Here is a 21,284-nt window from a genome sequence, read left to right on the forward strand (position 1 = left end):
ATTGTACACTGGGGAGAAAAGGTAGAAAGTTACATTTTTGCTACATGGTCTAAGGGAGTTTGTTTGAATATTCAACAGTGTCCAAAAAATCTTGTTTAAAGCAATGAGACCAATCTGCATTTTTAAAGCTATAGTCACTTCACATCATGCCTATCAGACCATATAATGAATACAAATATCAAAAATCAATTTTACACAGCACAGAATGAAAATTAAATTCTCCAGAGCCCCATTCTGCTTTCAACTGTTAAACTCAAAATACATCATTAAAAAGACACACAAACTAATGCTAGCACGTGAAAATATTTCCTTGAATATGTTAGTCTTTATTCAACTTTTTAACTATGACTCTTCCATTCAGAAGCTGGAGAGAATCTTTCCATTAGTTTGTCTCACTGGTTAATTCTGGATAAAAAGATTTTGCAGAATTTGACATTAATTTAATTTTTCATTTATATTCGGTTATTCAAAGTTTACATAACCTTTTCAAAGTTGTACCTTACAATGTATGGAACTTAAGATTAAAATAAAACTCTACTTTTAACATAACATTTTCTATTATGTAAAAATATTCTACGTATGTTTAACACATCAAGAATGTTAGGCATTTATTTTGTTGAGGGAAAACTATTTTATGCATGTTTCAGTATAAAAAACAACTAATTGTTTAGTTATCAATGTGTCCATTAAATGGGGTGCCACACAGTGTTTAATTTCCGCAACTACAGTATAATACTGCATTTACAAATACAGAATAACTATTCAAACATACGTAACAGTTTTAAACAACTGCAAATTTGAGATGCTGCTTACTTTTTCTCCCATTGTGGCAACTTTACATCTTCGAAAGAATGAGTGCTTAATTATCAAAACTATTATAAAAATAGCAGCATTCTACTAAAACATGAAAAGCAGACCCATGCATTAGGAGTTTGAATGCAGATTTCTGCCTTCCTTTTAGATTATCAAAATCTTTTCAAGTTAACTTCAAGGCAAGGGGTATACAGAAAGACACTGCATAGTATGATTGGACACTAATCTGAACTGGGTATGTAATCAAAATCCATGATAATTACAGGGTAAACAATTTTATTTCAAAATACAAGTTTAACTGGAAATGTAATGATGAAAGCGTAAGAGGCAAAAATGCAGACTTTTACAGCAGATATTACTCTGTTTCACTTCCATCCAGATGTAAGAGCTCTAATTTGTGAAAAGACAAAATAGTTGTGGCATTTCATTTAGCCTTTAAGATAATCCAGCATTATGTTTCTAAAGAAATATAAATACTTTAAAACAAACACTGAAAATAAATTCTCATTTGATGTAATAAGCTACACTCATTATTGATGTTTCAGTCTTCTTAAAAGAAAGGGATTTTACCCAATATATCAATGTAGAATAATCCGTGGAGGAAAAAAGTTGGAATGTAAACCTCAACTCAATTTAGATCTGTAAGTAGGGGGGGAAAAAAAGAGAGCACAGTGAGACAGATAATTTTGACCATGTGAGCAAACAAACAATTCTACCTTTAAGATGTATTTTAATAACCTCTTATCTTAGAGAACAGGAGATTCACAACTCATTTCACAATTTTTTTTTTTGCCCCCAGTTTCCTTTGCCCCTTTCCTCCCAACTCATCTCTTCTAGAGAAGTTAATGATCAATGTAAAATCATCGCAATGAGTAAACAGTAAAATGCAAACAGGCAGGGCTATGATTTTCCTGAAGAAGCAAAAAGAAAAATAATCTGAGTTATAAGGTAAAGTTCCAAATCAAAACACAAATATAGTTTAAGAAGTCACTGGCAAAATGAACTTGTTTCTGTTTAAATCTTCCTACTACAAAGATGCTCCAGCATACAAATCACATAACTTTTTCACACTAACTGTGAATTTGAGCTCATTTTACTCACCAAGTCTGTAACTGGATTAAAGAGAAACTACAAGCATGCTAACACTTCACAGTGTTTCTTCATACTGTTTTATTCTGCCCTCTTATCCTTTGGGAAGAAATCTTGTTCTCTGCCTGCTACGCCTAACTTATAGGTATTGTACCCATCTTATACTCTATAAATGATTAATAACCAGTTTCAGCTGCACTTTAAAATACATTTTCCCCCACTTAAAACTCCATGCTCATATGGCACACTGTTTTCAGAATTTGCCTGAGGAGTCAGAGGATGGGATTTTGAGTCATTGTTCATTTTGAGGGTGACTTATCCACTAGAGCAGTGGTTTTCATCCTGGGGTCCGCTGACTACATCTAAGATTTTCAAAGGGGTCCCCTACCTCCATTTGAAATATTTTAGGGGTCCACAAATGAAAAAAGGTTGAGAACCACTGCACTAGAGCTCTGAAATTGTCACATTAACTTGATTAATCTATAGTGACTGCTGGAGTTGACTACATTCCTGCAACCATAATGTGGTAATTTATTTCTAGCTCCCATAAACAGTGTTAAAGATCAAACTTTGACAGGTATGAAATTCTGTTATTAAAAATCTGAAGCAATATTCACTGTATGACAGCCTACAAATCTTTGATCTACGACTATGCAGAGGTCTGCAAGAAGTGCCATAACTCCAAGGACAGGATTTTTGACCAATTTCACTTAGTCACTGGACAGCCTTTGAGAAATAATATCTAGCCTCGTTAAAGACTTCAAAGCTTTAATACATTATGCAACCTAAATTAAGTAGTAAACAAAGCAGTATTATCAAGAGTTGGTGCTTTAAATATAAATGTAGTATTCTTATTACTTACATCATCAATGTCCTCATCATCATCTCCAATATCATCAAACTGGATTTCATCATCATCACCAGGTCCAAATGTGTCTGTTTCATTGATTTTAGCTAAATAGAGAGTTTAAAAAAAGTTAATGAACATATTAGAAACTGACAATTCTCTGTGGGCTACTGACCACATTTGTGTCTACTGACTTCCTATCTGATCTTGAAAGATTCTTACCATGTTCTGGAAGTTCCCCATATGCCTTCAGACTTCTGGCTTCATCTGCATTGTATTTTAGAATGACATCAGCCTTGTTATCCTAAGTAAGAGAACATTTGACAGCATTAGTCAGCATTGTGGACATGTTTCCACCTCCTAAAATGACAGGTTAGCAAGGTGTTTGTTAGTTGGACAGTTGAATCTTTTTCAATTCTTATGTCCTGAAATCACCCCCGAAATCCTTAGTTCTCAACTTTTCTTCAATTTGCCACTACAAGTGAAAGAGGTAAACCCCACTATACAGAACATTATAAGTCTTCCCTCCCTGAAGTCCAATTTTTGTTAAGCATTCTAAACTGTTTTTTCAAGGTACATCTACATTTGTCATATCACAACGCTAAAGCTTTAGCTAGCATTAGCAGTCTAAATTTTATCTCTGCAGCTGTGTAATAAAATATTTCTAAATGGGTTGTTAATTTGTTGAAAGTCTATTTTGAAGAAATATAATTCTCTTCATAATTCCATTAGCAACAAAATTCACATTCCATTGCACTAACTGAACGTATATTTGTTATGAAAACAGCCCATTAAAAGTCTGATACAACTGCCATTCACTGGACTCAACATATAGTTACTATAGGAAACTATTAGAGCCACACATTTTAAAGAAAAAACTAATGTAGTCTCTGGATTCAGTGACAGATTAAGGCAGGATTCTTCGAACAGCAAAGGACTCAAAGAATACATTTATCTGAGTGAAATGGCTGGTGTGATAGACATGGCAATTTTCTGCAGTATCCTTGACAAACCTTAAGGAATTAAATCGAAGTGTCTTTGAAGTCCATTGTATTAAATGCAAAGGTTATGTATTGTTGTTAGCCCTGGAAATGTTATGAACTTCAAAGAACTATACTGAACAATGGGCCACACAAGAATGGACTTTTGGTCAAACAATGTAAAGTGGTTTGCCTGGGGAATCTCGAAGGGGAAATGAAAGCAAATTCTCATCTCTGGTTATGAAAAAGCCCAGTCTTTGAAGCTACACCCTGAGGGGACCATTGTCTACTGAGTTCTTGTTCCCAGAATCTAAAGAGTAAAGGCCCAAGATGTGTAAAGGAAAGACTATCCGTGTGTGTGGTTGTTTTGTGCTAAAGCTATTATGAACTTACAACGAAACTTTGGGGCCTGTTTAGGCAGTCTGGCTTGATGGAAATATCACATTGTAGTCAGGGGAGTGAGGTCCAGGAGAGTGCAGCCTGGAAAGTGATGGCCAGGTCTCCACCCAAGAGAGTGAGGGAAAGCAGCCAGAAGCCTAACAGTGGGAGCCCTTGCTGGACCACAAAGGGAGAAATACAGGTGCAGTTACACTGAACTGTGACAGATGGCACCCTACCAGACTACTGGAGCACTTTGCTTCATTTGCCAGTGAAATGCACAGGAGCAGCTCACCAAGCAGCAATTTCTGAAAAGGTCAGAGGCATTCTGATGCCTCCGCCCACACACAGTCTAAAGGGGCAATGCAATTTGGATGAAAATTGGTCCACTTACCCACCAAGGAATTTGCCTTGTATTACAAATATAAAAATAACCAAATATGAAACATATTTAACTTGATACAGTTAAACACACAGTAAGTGCCAGATAAATAGAAATTATTTGCACAATGCTCTTTAGCAGACTTTTAGTGCCATTTAAGCCATAAACCATGCTATGCACTATAACACATACAAGTGCTAAATCAAGAAGAATATTTACCTGGTAGTCTCTTAAGCCAACCAATATAATATCAGATGTATTTATCCAAACCTGAAAGCCAGAAACAAGGAACATTTGTTAAAAACCCCCTCTACAAATCCACATTTGTCCATCTGCAATTTAACAGCAATAAGTTCAAACACTATACTTGTGGATCTACTAAAATATTAAAACTTAAAGTGCAGACACTATTTTTCCTAAACAAGACGACAAAGACATCCCCACTTCCTAACACTTGGTTTCAATATTATATTACATAACAGCTGGTGCGGGTAATAGTTGACCAAGAATGTTACAGAACTCCACCACTACAGGGAATCAAGTGATTTAGAGGTCTCCAGCCCTACGGATGGCTACTAAATCATTAAATTTGGGTAGGCCAAAGGAAGTCTGTAACCATTTTATTGACCGAGTTTCACAAAGGGACTGTGCGCAGAAAAGTAAAACTTCACAGTAAAGTGAATGTGAGGAAGAAGCCAAGCAGAAGAGAAAATGCAAGAATTCTAACCTGAACTGTTTCCGTGAATGACTATGTTAAAGTGATTTTCTAAAGTTGAATTATTTTATTCATTAAAGAGATACTACGAACAGGTCATTTTTCAAAGATGACAAATTCACATCAAAGGAAATGAAGATTAAAAATATGTTGAACTATTCACTGTGCATTATTCCAGTGGTTTATGTTGTTTTGGAGGTCTGCAATAAAGAATAAGAGTCTTTCCTTATACTCAGCTTTAATTAACTCTTTGAGGCAGGGACCATTCATTAAGCATTTGTACAGTGCCTAGCACGGTAAAGGATCCCTGACTTGAAGCCCCTGAGCACTACTGCAATTCAAATAAATGTAGTAACTGGTATAAATATGATATTGCATTAAATATTTATGAATTAAGTTTACTGGAATCCTAAATACTTACTGACATCTGGTAATGCAAGGGTTCTCAACCTTTTTCTTTCTGAGGCCCGTCCCAACATGCTATAAAAACTTCACGGCCCACCTGTATCATAACAACTAGTGTTCTGCATGTAAAAGCCAGGGCTGGCGCTAGGGGGTACCAAGCAGGGCAACTGCCTAGGGCCTCATGCCACAGGTGCCCTGGCAGAGCTACATTGCCCAGGCTTCGTCTTCAGCCTCAAGAGGTAGAGCTCTGGGCCCCTTGAGACAGGGCATTGGCTTTCCGCCCTGGGCCCCAGCAAGTCTAATGCTAGCTCTGCTTGGCAGCCCTCCTGAAACCTGCTTGCGGCTCGAACCTGCTTGCGGCTCGGACACCTGGTTGAGAACCACTACTGTAACGCATGGTGCGAATGGGAGGCTTTTTTGTACCATAACAGGGAGAGAACTTCAGTGAGAAAGGTGCATCTCCTATCACTTACACAGACAGGGATGCAGACTATGTAGAAATCAGCCACACAGCTTCATAAGATCTATTGCAGACGCAGATATTAGAGACAGACTTGTGTTTGTGGTAGGACTTGTTAGGCTCCTTGCTTAAATGGATTTTTCCCAAATAGAGCATACACCATAAAAAAAGACTCAGGGAACTGGATTTTATGTCTTTATCTAGATGTGTGTTAATGAAATGAAAGACACAATTTAGTCAACTGATCACATGTCCTGCCTGTTAGTGTAAATTCTTTTTTTTTGTTTTTACTGTACTTAACTTTCCTCTGCAAGTCTGACTGGCAACCAGGGGAACCTTAAATTACCATTATCGTAAGTACATAACTGGTTGGAAAACCATTCCTAAAGAGTAGTTATCAGTGGTTCACAGTCAAGCTGGAAGGGCATATCAAGTTAGGTCTCACAGGGATCAGTTCTGTTCAATATATTCATCAGTGATTTAGATAATAGCACTGAGAGTACACTTACAAAGTTTGTAGACCATACCAAGCTGGGAGGCGTTGTAAGTGCTTTGGAGGATAGAAATAAAATTCAAAATGATCTGGAAAAACTGGGAAATGGTAAGAAGTAAACAGGATGAAATTCAATAAGGACAAATGCAAAGTATTCCACTTAGGATGGATCAGTTGCACACATACAAAATGGGAAATGACTGCCTATGAAGGAGTACTGCAGAAAGGGATCTGGGAGTTAAAGCAGATCACAAGTTAAATGTCTGTCAACAGTGTAACACCACTACAAAAAAAACAAGCATCATTCTGGGATGTATTAGCAGGAGTGTTGTAAGCAAGACACGAGAAGTAATTCTTGTGCCATGCTGATTAGGCCTTAACTGGAGTATTGTTCTGGGAGTCACATTTCAGGAAAGATATGGACAATTTGGAGAAAGAGCAACAAAAATGATTAAAGGTCTAGAAAACAAGACCTATGAAGGAAGATTGAAAAAATTGGGTTTGTTTAGTCTGGAAAAGAGAAAACTCGGGGGGGGACATGATAACAGTTTTCAAGTACAGAAAAGGTTGTTACAAGGAGGGGGACAAAAATTGTTCTCGTTAACCCCTGAGGATAGGACAAGAAGCAATGGGCTTAAATTGCAGCAAGGGTGGTTTAAGTTGGACATTGGGAAAAACTTCCTAACTGCCAGGGTGGTTAAATACTGGAATAAATTGCCTAGGGAAGCTGTGGAATCTCCATCATTGGAGATTTTTAAGAGCAGGTTAGAAAAACACCTGTCAAGGATGGTCTAGATAATACTTAATCCTGCCATGAGTGCAGGGTACTGGACTAGATGACCTCTCGAGGTTCCTTCCAGTCCTACGATTAAGGTTAGTTGAGTAGAATAGAGTGGAGTTACAAAAGCAGTCACTACACAGCCACTTTAATATTCAAAATGTGTCAACGAATTTAGTGGATTGTGCTGGGGTGCCTTTTTCCACAACTTCCAGCCCCCGCTCCCCCAACTTGATTGAGAACACAACATGAAGTTCTGATTGTGTTTCGTAGCCTAGAAATATCTTGATTTATCTTGATTCACCCACTGTCAAAAAAAAAATCCACTCAAGTCTTCTTTAAATCAGTAGCCTGAAAGTGGTACTACTTTCCTCATATGATTGTCACAATATATTTGAAGAAAAATTTCAGAGATTTTGGGCTTGAGTCTCAGTTATGCTATGAAAACAACAAGAAGTCCGGTGGCACCTTAAAGACTAACAGATTTATTTGAGCATAAGCTTTTGTGGGTAAAAACCTCACTTCTTCAGGACACTGCAGACTACATTGATAGGGTGGAGCCTTAAAGTGGGTGTAAATGGAGCTGAACTGAGATTCAAGCCTTTTATTTATAAGCATCTTGATTGGCAATCAGCATTTTACTAAACTGGCCCTCCTAATTTCAGACTACAAAAAAACATTCTCCGTTTGATCAACATTAAAACTTTTCTGTATTCACTGGTCAAAATCTTTGTTAATTCAGAGATAGCATTGACCACAAGGGTCTTAGACCTTCCCGGAACGTTTCATGCCCCTAAACTTTAACCTCAAAAACCCGGAAATACAGAGTTAAGGTACACAGAGATGCCCCACCCAGAGATGACTAGGACTATTGCGGATATACTGTAAGTATGTTTCACAGTCAGTGCTACCCTATAATAAACAGACGAGGAATGACTGAGTGTGCCATTTTATGAACTGTATTCTCAGCTGCATGCATGAATTCCAACTACTCTTCACTATGTTAGGATAGCTGTAGTGACTGATTCGGGGATTACTTGCAGCTGGCACAGATTAGATTGATATGAAAAGAGGTGCATCTGGTGGTTTGTGAAGAGAAGGTGAAGTGGTTGAGTATAAACCAGGCATAGTTTGCTTCTGCTCACTAAGCTCACCCTGAACACAACTTTGGCCTTAGTGAGGACATGGTCTGCCAGTTCATCCTAGAGTACCCATTCGCTGTATCCACACTGTGACAGGTGTTACTGCTATATGCAATATCAGTGAGACTTGTTCCAATGTTATAAATGTTATCTGTATCTTTATGAGCCAGACATTGTATGGCAGGTTACTCAGCTCCCTCTAAGAACTAAAATCAGTTGGGGGAAATTACTGTAGACCTGGAACAGAAAAACTGTAGAAAAGTACCACCGCTTGGGTGAATTGTATATACTGGTTCAGAACAGGTTGAAGAAGTCCAGGAGACAAAGAATGAGCCTATAGTATCAAAGGCAAACCTGAACTGGCTGAGGAGCCTTCATTTTTGATCTGACAACTGACAGATTGTAACCAAGAGAGCAAATCCTGCTGAAAGGGTTTGAAGGACTTGGTTTACCATGTGGAAGATGGGGGATTTCCGGTAAACCTAGCATGTGTATAGATGTTTTGTTTTATGATATATTCTCTCTAATGCTTTTGTCCTAAAAATAAGTGCATTTTGCTTTGCACAGGCTGACTGGTCTTCACTGTTGTAGAACTTGAGAGAGAAACTGCAGTTGCTGAGGAAGAATTCCAGTCTGGTTGGGAGGGAGAGGAATGTGGGTCCCTGTCTATAGAGAGGTGATAGAGGCCTGAATCCTAAGCGGACGTCTCTTAAGCAGACCAAGGATGAGGCAAAGGTGCAGTTAACCCCAAAATTGGGACACCCACATTGCTCCATATCATCTGGAAGCACAGTGCCATAATGGCTAGTGGGGTCAAGCTGGGGCATCATTCAGAGTTCAGACTGCAGGGCAGTGTACACTGTTCGGCCCACAAATTTACCTGAATTGTAAGCTCAAGTGTAAGTAGTATGTAAAAGGTTATATGTTCAATAATCTAACAACAAATGTTGATAGGAAAAGGTACGAAAGGGAGACAGAATAACTGAATTAGTCTAAACAAAAAGGCCAAGCTGATATAATTCAAGGACTGTGTTGAAATTATGCTTATTAAAAAACAGGAGATATGACACCAGAGGATAATGAGTCAAAGTTGGTTTGTCAAATATTAGGCCCAATTGGTGGACAAAATAGTGACAGGATAGACTATTATACCCATCACTCCCTTCTTGGGTACTTAAAAGAAAATGTGGGGAAAGTATGAAGGAACAAAAGAACAGATACAAAAAACAGCTAAAGGCTACTCGAGCAAGCTTCACCAATCATAGATACCAACCCCACCGTTTCATGGGACCTCAGGCCTCCATCACCTTGAACTTGAGAGGTGTCTTAACTAGAACAGGCCAGAGATAGATGGACCAAGATAATATTGCCATCCCTACAGGCTCCAGCTGAATCTCAAGCACCACCTGGATGACAGTTACTACCATCTTTTATAGCATCTAAGATTGTCAGCTAGGGGGCTTTTCCTTCTGAGATTAAACTTCAGCAGCATCTCTAACTGACTTATCCTCTTTTCCCCAAAAGGACAGATATTACCATCTTTGAGATCATCTAAGAGACTGACAAATGGGGGTTTTCCCTCTAAAGGCTGTCTACAGCTAAAGAGAAAACAAGTAAGGGATTGTGTTAAAATGAAAGCCTTGCTCAATATTTTACATTTCAAATGTTTTAACTGTTTTTCCTTCTTTTCTGTATTAATAAATGGCTAAAAAGATTTGTAATAGTGTTTGCCACAGCGCTAAGCAGGCTAAGGTCTCTGTACACCAAGTCCTGAACCTTTAATGTTAGACAATGCTGGAGTGTGTTAATGCCTTTGGCCCCTTTATTCCATCTACATTTATATAACAGTACCTTAATTCTATGCTTCCTAGTTATCAAAGGGTTAAGCATAGGTGTATGAGACATAGAAGGACAGGAGATTCTGTAGGAAGTGGTGGTAGTGAGGAGGGCTTGATTGGGGGCATCCCTATGAAAAGGAACAAGGCAGCTTCCTGGGAAAACATCACTTCCATTCAGGTACCAGCTGTACCCTTCTCTTGGCCCCTCACAGGTGCCAAGGATGGAGGGAGGAAGGATGGTATCTGATGGAATGTAAGTCTACGTTTTAGTCATGGGTATTTTTAGGAAGTCATGGACAGGTCCTGGGCAGTAAACAAAAATTCACAGCCCATGACCAGTCTATGATTTGTACTATATATCCGACTAAATCTTCGGTGCTCTGGGGCAGCCCAAAGGTGCTGGGGGGTGCGCGCAGCGGGTACTCAGGGGGATGGGGGGAGAGAAAAAAGGGGGAAAAAGGTGGCCCAGGGGCTGTGGCCCTGCTGCTGCTGTGCTGGGGGGAAGTGTTTGGGTTGGCAGCCTCCCTGCCTGGCTCTGCGCAGCTCTCAGGAAGTGGCGGTTATGTCCCTTGGCTCCTAGGCGGATGTGTGGCCAGGGGGGATTCTGCGTGCTGCCCCCGCCTCAAGCGCCAGCTCCGTAGCTCCCACTGGCCAGGAGCTACGGGCGGAGGCAGCGCGCAGAGCCGCCAGTCCATGCCTCCACCTAGGAGCCAAGAGACACGTCCTGCTTCCAGGGAGTCCCCTGAGGTAAGTGCTGCCTGGAGCTTAACCCCCCACCCCAACCCCCTGCCCCAGCCCATAGCCCCCTCCCACACCCAAACTCCTGCTGCTGCTGCGGGCGGGGGAGAGGCACGCAATAGCCCGAGACTGCTCCAGCCCATAGCCCCCCCACCCCAAATTCCTGCTGCTGGGGGAGATGCATGCAATGGTCTGAGACTGCTGCAGCACCAGCCGCTGCAGAAGTCACGGAGGTCCCTGAAAGTCACAGAATCCGTGACAAATTTGCAGCCTTAACTATGAGTAACACATCTATGAGCTGTATGCAGCAAGAGGAATGGAAAGGGAACTCCAAACTCCACACTTGGTTTCAGGGACTGCTGCAAAGGGAAGAGGTTCTGCTCAACCTTCTGCAGCATAAGAGGATTGCAGAGGCATGAAACAACCCACCCAAATCTGCCCCAACCCCTGTTGTAGCATACCAGCTTTCCAAACAATCTCCCTATGCATATGGATTTTAAAGCACCCTGATAATAAAACCCAGCTTCTTACTCGAGCATGGCATCTGAGGAACTTCTTCACCAAGTAATCTCATACATCCACTAATAAACTACCACTGGCCCTAATGTGGCATAGCATTTAACACAGGTGGAAAAAGGTCAAGAAAAGTCTGCCCTTTGGGGTTAGAGTATCATTTTAAAATGTTTATAGTTTGTGCACTGCCTAATTTTAATATAACCTTCCCGATGGAGCATCTTCAGAATGTAAACAAAGAGCAACTAATGTGCACAACGTATACTGTCAGAAAGCTGACAATGCGGTTTGCTTGGCTTAAATGGCCACATCATGTCACATTGAGCCAGCCCTGTTATTCTGATGCTAGGCTACCTGTAAAACAATCAGGTGTGCAACAGAGCCCCTGTCCTGTTGCACTTGTGATTTCTGGGGGACTGTATCTTGCAAACCTTTGTTAAATTACCTCAAATTTGGACCACTAAACCTATCTCCTTGAGGTACAGCAATTTGCAAGTCTATCCAAGTAAGCATGCAGATTTTACAGTAAGCTAGCCTCATAATTACCATCATGCTATCCACCAGGTTACTGTGACCCGGTAACCTTAAACTCAAGACAAAATTTAGAGTTTGTACAGGGTTCTATAAAGGCCAAGTACAACAGAAATATTTCTATAAAATAAAAAAGTGACAGTTTTTAAACAAGCAAAACCTCCTCTGAAACATCTGTATCCCCAAGAACCTGAAAGTTAGTGTGACTATGGGCAAGCTTTAAACTTCCTTCACTGCCTTTGCCAAGAGAAGTATAAGTAGCTAACAATCTGAACAAAACTAAATATGAGTTTTAAAATTTTCAATTTTAATAATCTAAAGTTGCTAGTACACTTCTACCCTGATATAACGTGACCTGATTTGCATACAACGCGGGTTCGCGTACAACGCGTTAAAGCTCCGACACACTGCTCTGAGCGCCGGGCCAGGGCCGAGGGGTTGGATAAGGGGCAGGGGGTCTCGGGGCAGTAAGGGGCTCCCCCCACCCCCAGGGTCTGGTAGGCAGGAGCTGTGTGTGTGTGTGTGGGGGGACTTTTGGGGGCCCCGCAGTCCCAGAGTGGCCCGGGGGATTAGCGGGGGGCCAGGAGCAGCCCACTCTACTTCCCTCACCCCAGCTCCAGCCATGTTGCTTGGGGGAAGGGATTCACTGGCAGTGGCGGAAGTGGAGCAGCCCGGCCCCAAACCGCTCCATTCCACCAGCTCCCAGCCGCAGTGCTCCGCTTCCCGCCGCAGGTGCCTGTGGGACCTTTCTCCAACCCACCCCTAGCGACACAGCTGGGGCCGGGGCAAGGAAGGCCGAGTGGGCTGGGGCTGTGTCACTCTGCTTCCCGCCGCCGGTGAGTATGGGGGGCGTCTTTTCCCCAACTTCTCCGCACTCATCGGCAGCAGGAAGCGGAGTGCCGTGGCTGGGAGGTGGCGGAGTGGAGCGGGCTGGGGCCATGTTCCTCTGCTTCCCACTGCTGCCGGTGAGTGCCTGTTAGGGGGCGGGGTGTGCAGATAGGGGTCAGAGCAGTGAGGGAGCAGGGGCGTTGGGTAGGGGGTGGGGTCCCGGGGGTGATCAGGGACAGGAGTCTCTGGAGGGGACTGTCAGGGAACAAGGAACGGGGGCCAAAGCAAGTTCGATATAACGCGGTCTCGCCTATAACGCAGTGAGATTTTTTTGTCTCCCAAGGACCACGTTGTATCAGGGTAGAGGTGTACTGTAATTAAGGACATTTTTTAAAGTGTCCCTTTATTTTAGGGTATGTGTAGCCATGTCAATTTTCAGCAAATTACACACCAAGCAGAACAAACATTCATTTATTTTCCATGTAAGCAATTTAGACTTACCTTTTTTCTTAGCTTTCCTCTGATATGACATAACCTCTTCACACCATCAAAACATAATGCCTCCAATCTTCCATTGCCCAACATCTTGATCACCTGAGCATACTCTGGAAAAGATAGTCAAAAAATGTTGCTGAATTACATAATAATTTTAAACAGACAACAGGAATTTTTACAAGAAAAAAATTATGTATTTATTTTACTGTTGCACCAAGGAGCCCTAGTCATGGACCAGGATCCCATTGTACAAGGCACTGTATAAACAGATCAAAAAGACAATCCTTGCCCCCAGAAGCATACTCTGGAGGCTCTGCGAGGGGAAGGTTCAATAGTGCCTGGGCCTGTGACAGACTAATGGTCACTACCACAGACCTGCCTGGTGATCTTGCCTTAGAACGGATGAGGAGTGGGACCTTGGTGACCAAGAAGCATCCCTGGGATTCTATGGAGGCCAGTAGTATGGGTAGGGCACTGGGGCCAATAGGCTCCAGCCAGTGGCCCCCTGTTCCAACCGCAAGAAGAGTGCCAATCTGGATACCCACAGCGCTCCATGAACAGCCCCCTCAGTGTGTGTCAGGTAATGGAAAGTGAGAGGGGGAAGATCCTGACCTGGATGCCAAGGAGTCCTGGGCTTCAGGGGATAAAGGTGGAACCAACCTTGAGGATGGGAGCAACTGTTCTGACTCATTCATAGCCCAGAACGAATTGGCAACTGGTACTGACAGTGGAAACTATATTAGCAGTGCCAAATATGCCTCTATCATTTCCGGTGCCAGAAGAAGTGTTGACCCCAAAGACAGCAGCAGTACCAAGATGACTGATGGTGCCCAAGTGGAGGGCAATGATTGCTGCCCTGGTAACACAGGTAGCACCAACAACAGGGGTGCTGAAGAAATTCCTGGCACTAAGGAGGTCCCTTGTGCCAAGCCCAGCCCCACTTCCACTGACTATGGAAGGAAACACCGGGGTGTGATACCAACAGACAGGTTCAGCAGCCCTCCCAGCCAATGGGCTATGAACAATGTAGTCCTGGCAAAGTCTTGATTACTTTAATATCTTTCTCTGGTCTTGACAAATGCAAGAGCAGCTTGTATTCACTTTCAAGGCTCTTCATAGTCAATCCCCACTCTACCTAACACCTCATTCATTAGCAACCTGTTGATGCTCACTTCTGATTGGTCCATTATACTAGCCTTCATCACCACTTGTTCAACTTTCAAAGAAGCACCTTTATACTTTATCCTGTGTAGCCACACATGCTTGGGAGGTGTTGTTCCACGTAAACATCAAAAAGCTGCCACATTTTCCACTTTCAGATCCCTTCTCAAAATTCCTTTGCTGTGATGTCAAATTTTTTGTAGGCAACAGTTAGCCGGCTAATAAGGAGAGACCACTGCCTATCATGGTGACCAATATTTTCAGTGTGGATGTACTCCAAAAATCATGTTACAAAGATTTTTTGTTTTCATCACTGAAACTTTATGGATATTATAAATGTGCAAGTTTTAGTGTTGGAAAAAATGCAAATTTGAATTGATATGAGCTTAAATTAGCCATAATCTAGGCTTTAAAAAGTCTTTATGTTATTGTTGATACTTAAAGTGACATTTTCGATACTGAACCCCTCTTACATTTTTGTATGCTTTATTTTTTCCCCAGAATATTTTTAAACGATATATAAATGCCTACATTTATGATCTCTGACTTACAAATCAAGTGTGCTCATTTTACATATGACAATAGTTGGTGGATCCATCACCATCCACCTCTACAGACCACCAGACTACCATCCACCATCAATTCCACCTCTAAAGACCACCAAACAAGCAGATCATTTGGGGACAGGAGAGCACATCATTATTTTCTCCCCTTTTTTGGTGTATTCTGAATCCCATCTTCAGGGGGTCCTACTGTTCTTACAAGGATGCTGTCCCTAGATCACACTGAAAAGCTCTCTTCTTTCATATGTATTAGCCTACAACTGAGAAATGCAAAGCCCCCAGCACCTCTGCTTGTTGGAAGGGAGAAGGATTTTATGCTAGCTCCTTTCCCCCTAGGAAGGCGGGGGACAGGAAGGTCCTCTGCTACTTGACTACGCTTCCAGTCTCTTGGACAATGCTACAAGCTGGTTGCAGCTACTTCAGTCCTACCCTTAGACTGCAGTTGGGTGCTCTTCTCCCGCGTGTAGCTTCAGGGCCTACATCTGCTGTTGCTCATAGTTTACATAAGCAGCTGCATGAAAATGACATGATTCACAGTGGCCCACTAGTATTTTTTATTTGCAAGTTACCCACCCACCAGTAAAAAACCAGTTTAACTCCACTGCTTCTTAAAGCTACGAAGAATAGCAGGGACAATGGAGTGGATCACAGGCTCAAGAAAACATACTGCATCATATCACATGTAGAAGACTATCTTTGAGGGATATTATGTTAATAACAGCATAAAAATCGATGCCCTAGACACCCACACTCACCAGGGAAAATCCACTCCCAGAAGTTGTACTTCAAGCCCTGCTCTACTACACCAAAATATTTCCTTAACATGGGTTAGGTGGAGTACAGATGATTAACACATTGGAATATCACCACTGGAGAGCTGTGTTCAACTGGATGGATTGAGTTTGTCCTGGAGTTGGGGAGATTTTCCTAAGGAGGCTTATTTTCCTTTTCGTATGTGGTTGATAGACCGATAGGTGCATAAAATAAATCAGCTCAATTTTCTTGGTATGACTATCACACAATGTGATGCAATTGAAAAGCCTGCGAGTGTTCCAAGTCAAGGAAGCACACCAGAAGAGCTGCAAAACTCTAGGTCAATTTGTGTTTTAGCCATCGGGGAAATTTTAAGTAAAGCTTTTGCCTGAATTTCAATTGGTTACCAAGCCAACTAGCTAGCTCACTGCCAGGTGAACACTCAGATATACTCACTATTTTAAAATTTACTATACTCCTCTACCCATTCATGATCTCAGGGGTTTCCCAATCAGTCATTCATCATAGTGCCTGTGGCAGAGGATGGTCGAATGTTGCTCCCTATAGCAGTGATGTCACTGAGTGAACCAAAGGTAATCTCTAGAAAGAAACTAGGAATAATTTACAAATAGGAGCTAACGTAACTTTTTTTAAGCACACAGCAGCACAAACTGCTTGAGGAGCAAAGAACTGAACTTATTCCTTAAGTGATATTAATAAATGGGAATTGAAGTGGATACATCTTCACCCCCATTCAATCTGCCTTTTGCTAAATATATTCCCAAAATGAAGATGCTCCATTCCATCACATCAAGTAATTTTGTATTTTTCAAACATACAAATGAAACCTATACACAGCCCAATTATCCCTTGTGTGGAAACCTTCAAAGTACGGTAGCTACCATATTTGACTGAAAATATATAGTGACAATTACAATTCAAAATCTCACCTTGTCCATCTTCCTTGAACACTAATTCTCTCTTCTCCGATTCATTCTCATTCTTACCTCGTCGTCGGTTTTTACCTCCCTTACCTAAATTGAAAATAAAATAAATCACTACAAGCATTTTAGAAACCTATATAAAATCATGTATTAGAAAGATGAAATAACAATAATTTGTTAGACCTATGGAAACCTAACTTCACTACTGCAACTTTAAAGCACTACTGTATATCTACGCTGATGATAAAACTGATCTTGCTTCTCCCTACACAATGATGATTTCAAGTTTCTTTCAAAAAGGATGAGGCGGCTGCCTAAAGTCAAAACCACTAAAGACAAATTTTAATTTTCATGTTCCTCATAAATGTGATGAGAGAAGTAGTATTCTTTTGGACTCTTAGAAGTCCATCATAAGCTACAAGTAGTACTTAAAAACCTACTCTCTTCAGCAACAGTTTCATCTCTGTTCTAACCCTTCCTATTTCTGAGCTGAAGTGGCAGGGTGAGGATACAAGAAAAAAAATCCCATGAGGCAGACAGAAGAAATTCATGTGCATATAAATTCTTGAGCCACACACCACAAAAGAACATGTACAAGAAACTGAATCACATCTCTCAAGCACCACCCACCCCTTAATCTCATGTCAATGACAGTATGCTACCATATTTAAAATCTGGAGGTGTTTGGTGTTTCTTGGATCAATTTTGGCAATATTTACTATCAAATTACCTCATATTTGTTCTTATTTTACCATTGTCAAACAAGGGATCAATTAAAAGATCAAATAGTGGTAACTACTGACTATTTAAACTCACTTTGAAATGTGGCTAACAGCAGCCTTCAAGAGAGTATTTACCACTATCACCCCTGAACCTGCAATCGATTGCATTCTGGTGGACCCTTAGTTAATAAACCTTCATGACTGTTCAGGAAAGAGAGAGACTACAGAGGGGCTCTGTGATGAATCTTCAGTTTCTGTTGTGCTGCTGCTGCTACTACTGGAGAACACACTCTTCCAAGGACAGGGGAAGCATCCATATGAGCTCCCCACTCCAAATTAGTGAGTAATGTCATTATGCAAATAAACACGACAGAAAGCTAACCTTAGATCAACAAACACATGAAAGTGACTACACAAAAGAAAGTTCAATAGAGAGACAACTGAAAAAAAAAAATTTTAGGGACTTTCTTGTAGCAATAGTAGGTGCAAATATCCAGAGGAACATGTGATTTTCAAACTGATGCTTTCCTTTTAAACAGCAGCATTTCAACAAGCTTCTGGCAACAGGATTAGTTTTCTTGTTAAAAAATCAGCAAGAACACCTTGCAGTTTTCGTAAGCCTTGCCCCCCAGAAGTACCTGTTTCCTTTCTCTCCTGTCCTCTTTCACGACAACACAGGAAAAAAATGGGGAGGGGTCACCTGTTAACCACACCTGTTAAGGTTTCTAACACATGGGAACGCCGGCTGCTGGTGCCCCTGTGAAGGTCTGTATTTGCTATCAGAACAAATACGACTGTTAGGGATCCGGGCACAGCACAATTGACGCTTAAATGCCGGCTGAATTTTGCCATATAGGGGAGGGGGAACAAACTTACCCCCGGAGTCCAAGGCTGCTTCTCTCTACACGAGTCTTTTTCTTCACCACTCAAGCGGCTTCTTAGCACCCTGCACCCCACGCCCTTCCGGCCAGAGCCGTCGCACACTCCGCGCCCCGGGCCTGAGCCAAGCCCGGCGGGAGCGACCCCGGCTCAGCCCGTGAGATCGCTGCGGGGCAGAGGCTGCGCGTCCCGGGAACCCGCGTCCCGGCCAGGCTCCTTGGCGCCCGGGTGTGGGGTGGGGAAGGTGCCGGTGACCTGGGGCCCGTGCTCCAGGCGGGGCTACGCGGGAGCCCGCCCGCGGTAGAAAGGCCAGGCCGCGCCGCAACAGCTGTGACCGCCCTGCCCGGATCCCCCCTACATGAGGCGAGCTCCGGCCTCGCTCCCCGCGGGAGCCCCGCGGCCCCTCTCCGAGAGCCGCCGCCGCCCCCGCCGACCTCAGGCCCCGCTCCCAGGCCCCAGCCTGCCCTGCAAGGAGAGGCTCCCGGCGCCGCTCCGGCCCAGGCTCGGGTGGCGCGGCCCGTGCGGCAGGGGGTCCGGCCTCAGGGAGGCGACGCGGCGGCCCCGGGCCCGCGCGGTCGGGGAGGCCTCACCTTTATTCTTGGGCATGGCGCCGGCCGCTCCTCACCGCGCGAGGGCGGGCGGGGGAGGGGAAGGGGGGGGTCTGCGCGCTGCTGCTGCTCCCGGTCGGGCGGAGGGCTCCTACGTGCGGCGCACGAGCAGCGACTCGTCTCTCGTGGCGGCCGTTGGGACTGGAGCGTCACGCGACAGGCAGGCCCTCACACGGCTGCGACAGCGACCGCAGCAGGCAACCGAGGCTGCGGCTCTCAGCGGCGTGCGTGCGTGTGTGCGTGCCCGCTCGCGCTCCAGCGCCCCCTGGCCGCCGGCGGCTTTCACTGCGCGTTACTTACCGCGAAAAGCCCCGCCCGCTCCCAAATGCGCGTGCGTGGGGCGACTTGTGTGGGAACGGGAGCTCGAGCGAGGGTGCGGGCGGCAGAGCCAGACGCGAGCGGCGGGGACAGCTGCGCTGCTTTTACGTCCCAGCCCGTTCCCAGGCCCCTGGGCAGCGTCCAGCGTCCCCGGCGCTCAGGATTTTCTTGTGCGAGTCCCGTTAGTTGCTGTTTTTCTTAATGTCCCAAGGTAATGTGAGATTCTGCCCTGTCCTTCAAGAAAAGGGTCGAGCCCTCCTGGTTGGGCTGGAAAATGCGAGGCCAGCAATGTACCTAAAAGGCTCAAAACCCATAAGGCAAGCGCAAGCCATCTACCATTGATTAGTTTGTTGCCATCTCATGATTTTCAGCTAATCTTATTTTTGGGAGGGTCCTTACATAGAGTAACCTCATTTCAGGTTCCCAAAAAGAGAACACTGTTAGGGGAGCAGGATGGGGAAGGAGGAAACTGGAGGGGTATGTAGCAGGGAGGATACAACTCCAGCTCTCAACCCCTGCATGGAGCGGCTGCGGCTCCAGCTGTAAGCCCCCCACAGAAGAAAAATCCCAGACAGCTGCTAATATTTTAAAAATTTGCCCAGGTGGAGATTGGTGGACCAAAAATGAGGTTATGTCTGGGAAAACATGAACATATGGTAACCCTAACCTGACATACTTTTTAAATGCCTGGGGTTAACCGCATTGTGATCAGTAATCATGACTGCCCACCACCACCACCACCAACCAACCTAAATTAATATTTCAAGTAAAATTATGTGAGCTGCAGTATCCACTGCTAAAATGGAAAGGACCCTGGGTGGCAAATGGAAAAAAGGGCAGCAGATCCATCCCATCCACCCCATGAAACAGCTCTAAACAGTGGCCTTCCTTTTCCCTTCTGCTTAAAATATAAATCCATGTTCCTACAAAAAATTATGTACAGGTTAACTTTTTTTCAAATGCATAATCCCCTTGATTTCTGTGAGTTAAGTTACATACAAGTTTAAGTCTTTGAAGGATGGGGCCTAATTTATTACATTCCATTTAGGTAGTAGATTGATAGACTAGATAAATTGTAAGGGAAAGGCTCCTTTACACTGCTAGTGTGGTATAAAGAGATCTTAATATAAGTGAGAATTCAGGTCATTCAGTGTAGTAAAGGGGTCATTTTATTTTCTTCAATATTGGTTTAAAAGCATCTGGTGAGAAACATTTATGGCATGTTAGAGATACCAAGACCTTATTTGTTCCTCCCTGATACAAATCATTGTGATAAATGCCCAGAAGATAAATATCTAATCAAGGACCAAGATAATTGCTTCCCCAAGATCAAATGCTTTCTGTACTATGAAGAACCTTTAAGAATTGTTTTGGATTCCCTTGCTTTCACTTTTTCTTTGACACAGCTTTGGTGTTAGAGCCTTTATTAAACCCTAGGACACTTGCACAGAGAAATCTAACAACCGGGATTTAATCTGCATTTGCCCCTGTCCTGCTTCCTCTATTTCTTGATATGTATTAGCTGTCCTAGGAATGTGATTTATCATCTTTGACAAACTGCTTCTAGGATTCTCTCTTCTGTCTCTCTTTGTTGGCAAAAACTATCAGTAAAATCTAAAGAAAGAATATTAAAGCTGCATGGTTACATTCAAGAATGATATTGAATGGATACCCTTGACTCTGCCCTTTTTGCATGTGTTACTATTACATTACACTCTGTAATTAAGCAATCACTTTCTATGTCTCAAAGAATGTAATGTAATGGAGCTGAGTAATAAATGAATATATAAGAAGGATACAAATAAACTAAAGGCTGCTACACATGGGAATTTAAGATTGTAAACCACACTGCTTATATAATACAGACGTACAATACCCTGTACTACTCTTTAATATCTGTGACCAGCTTTA

At 42.8% G+C, this 21,284-nt stretch overlaps 1 protein-coding gene across 1 annotated transcript; it reads right to left on the reverse strand.

The window, feature by feature from the left end:
• Window positions 1-305: 305 nt before the first annotated feature.
• EIF1AX (eukaryotic translation initiation factor 1A X-linked) lies at window positions 306-19,274 on the reverse strand. Its single transcript, XM_077816633.1, has 7 exons — window positions 19,038-19,274; window positions 16,853-16,936; window positions 13,432-13,535; window positions 4,709-4,759; window positions 2,972-3,053; window positions 2,765-2,856; window positions 306-1,452 (listed from the first exon to the last, which is right to left on the reverse strand). The coding sequence occupies exons 1-7, from the start codon at window positions 19,051-19,053 to the stop codon at window positions 1,447-1,449; spliced, it is 435 nt and encodes a 144-aa protein (XP_077672759.1). The 5' UTR covers window positions 19,054-19,274; the 3' UTR covers window positions 306-1,446.
• Between the last annotated feature and the right edge of the window lie 2,010 nt (window positions 19,275-21,284).

The sequence above is a fragment of the Eretmochelys imbricata genome, chromosome 1 (assembly GCF_965152235.1).
Source record: "Eretmochelys imbricata isolate rEreImb1 chromosome 1, rEreImb1.hap1, whole genome shotgun sequence".
Lineage (NCBI taxonomy): Eukaryota > Metazoa > Chordata > Testudines > Cheloniidae > Eretmochelys > Eretmochelys imbricata.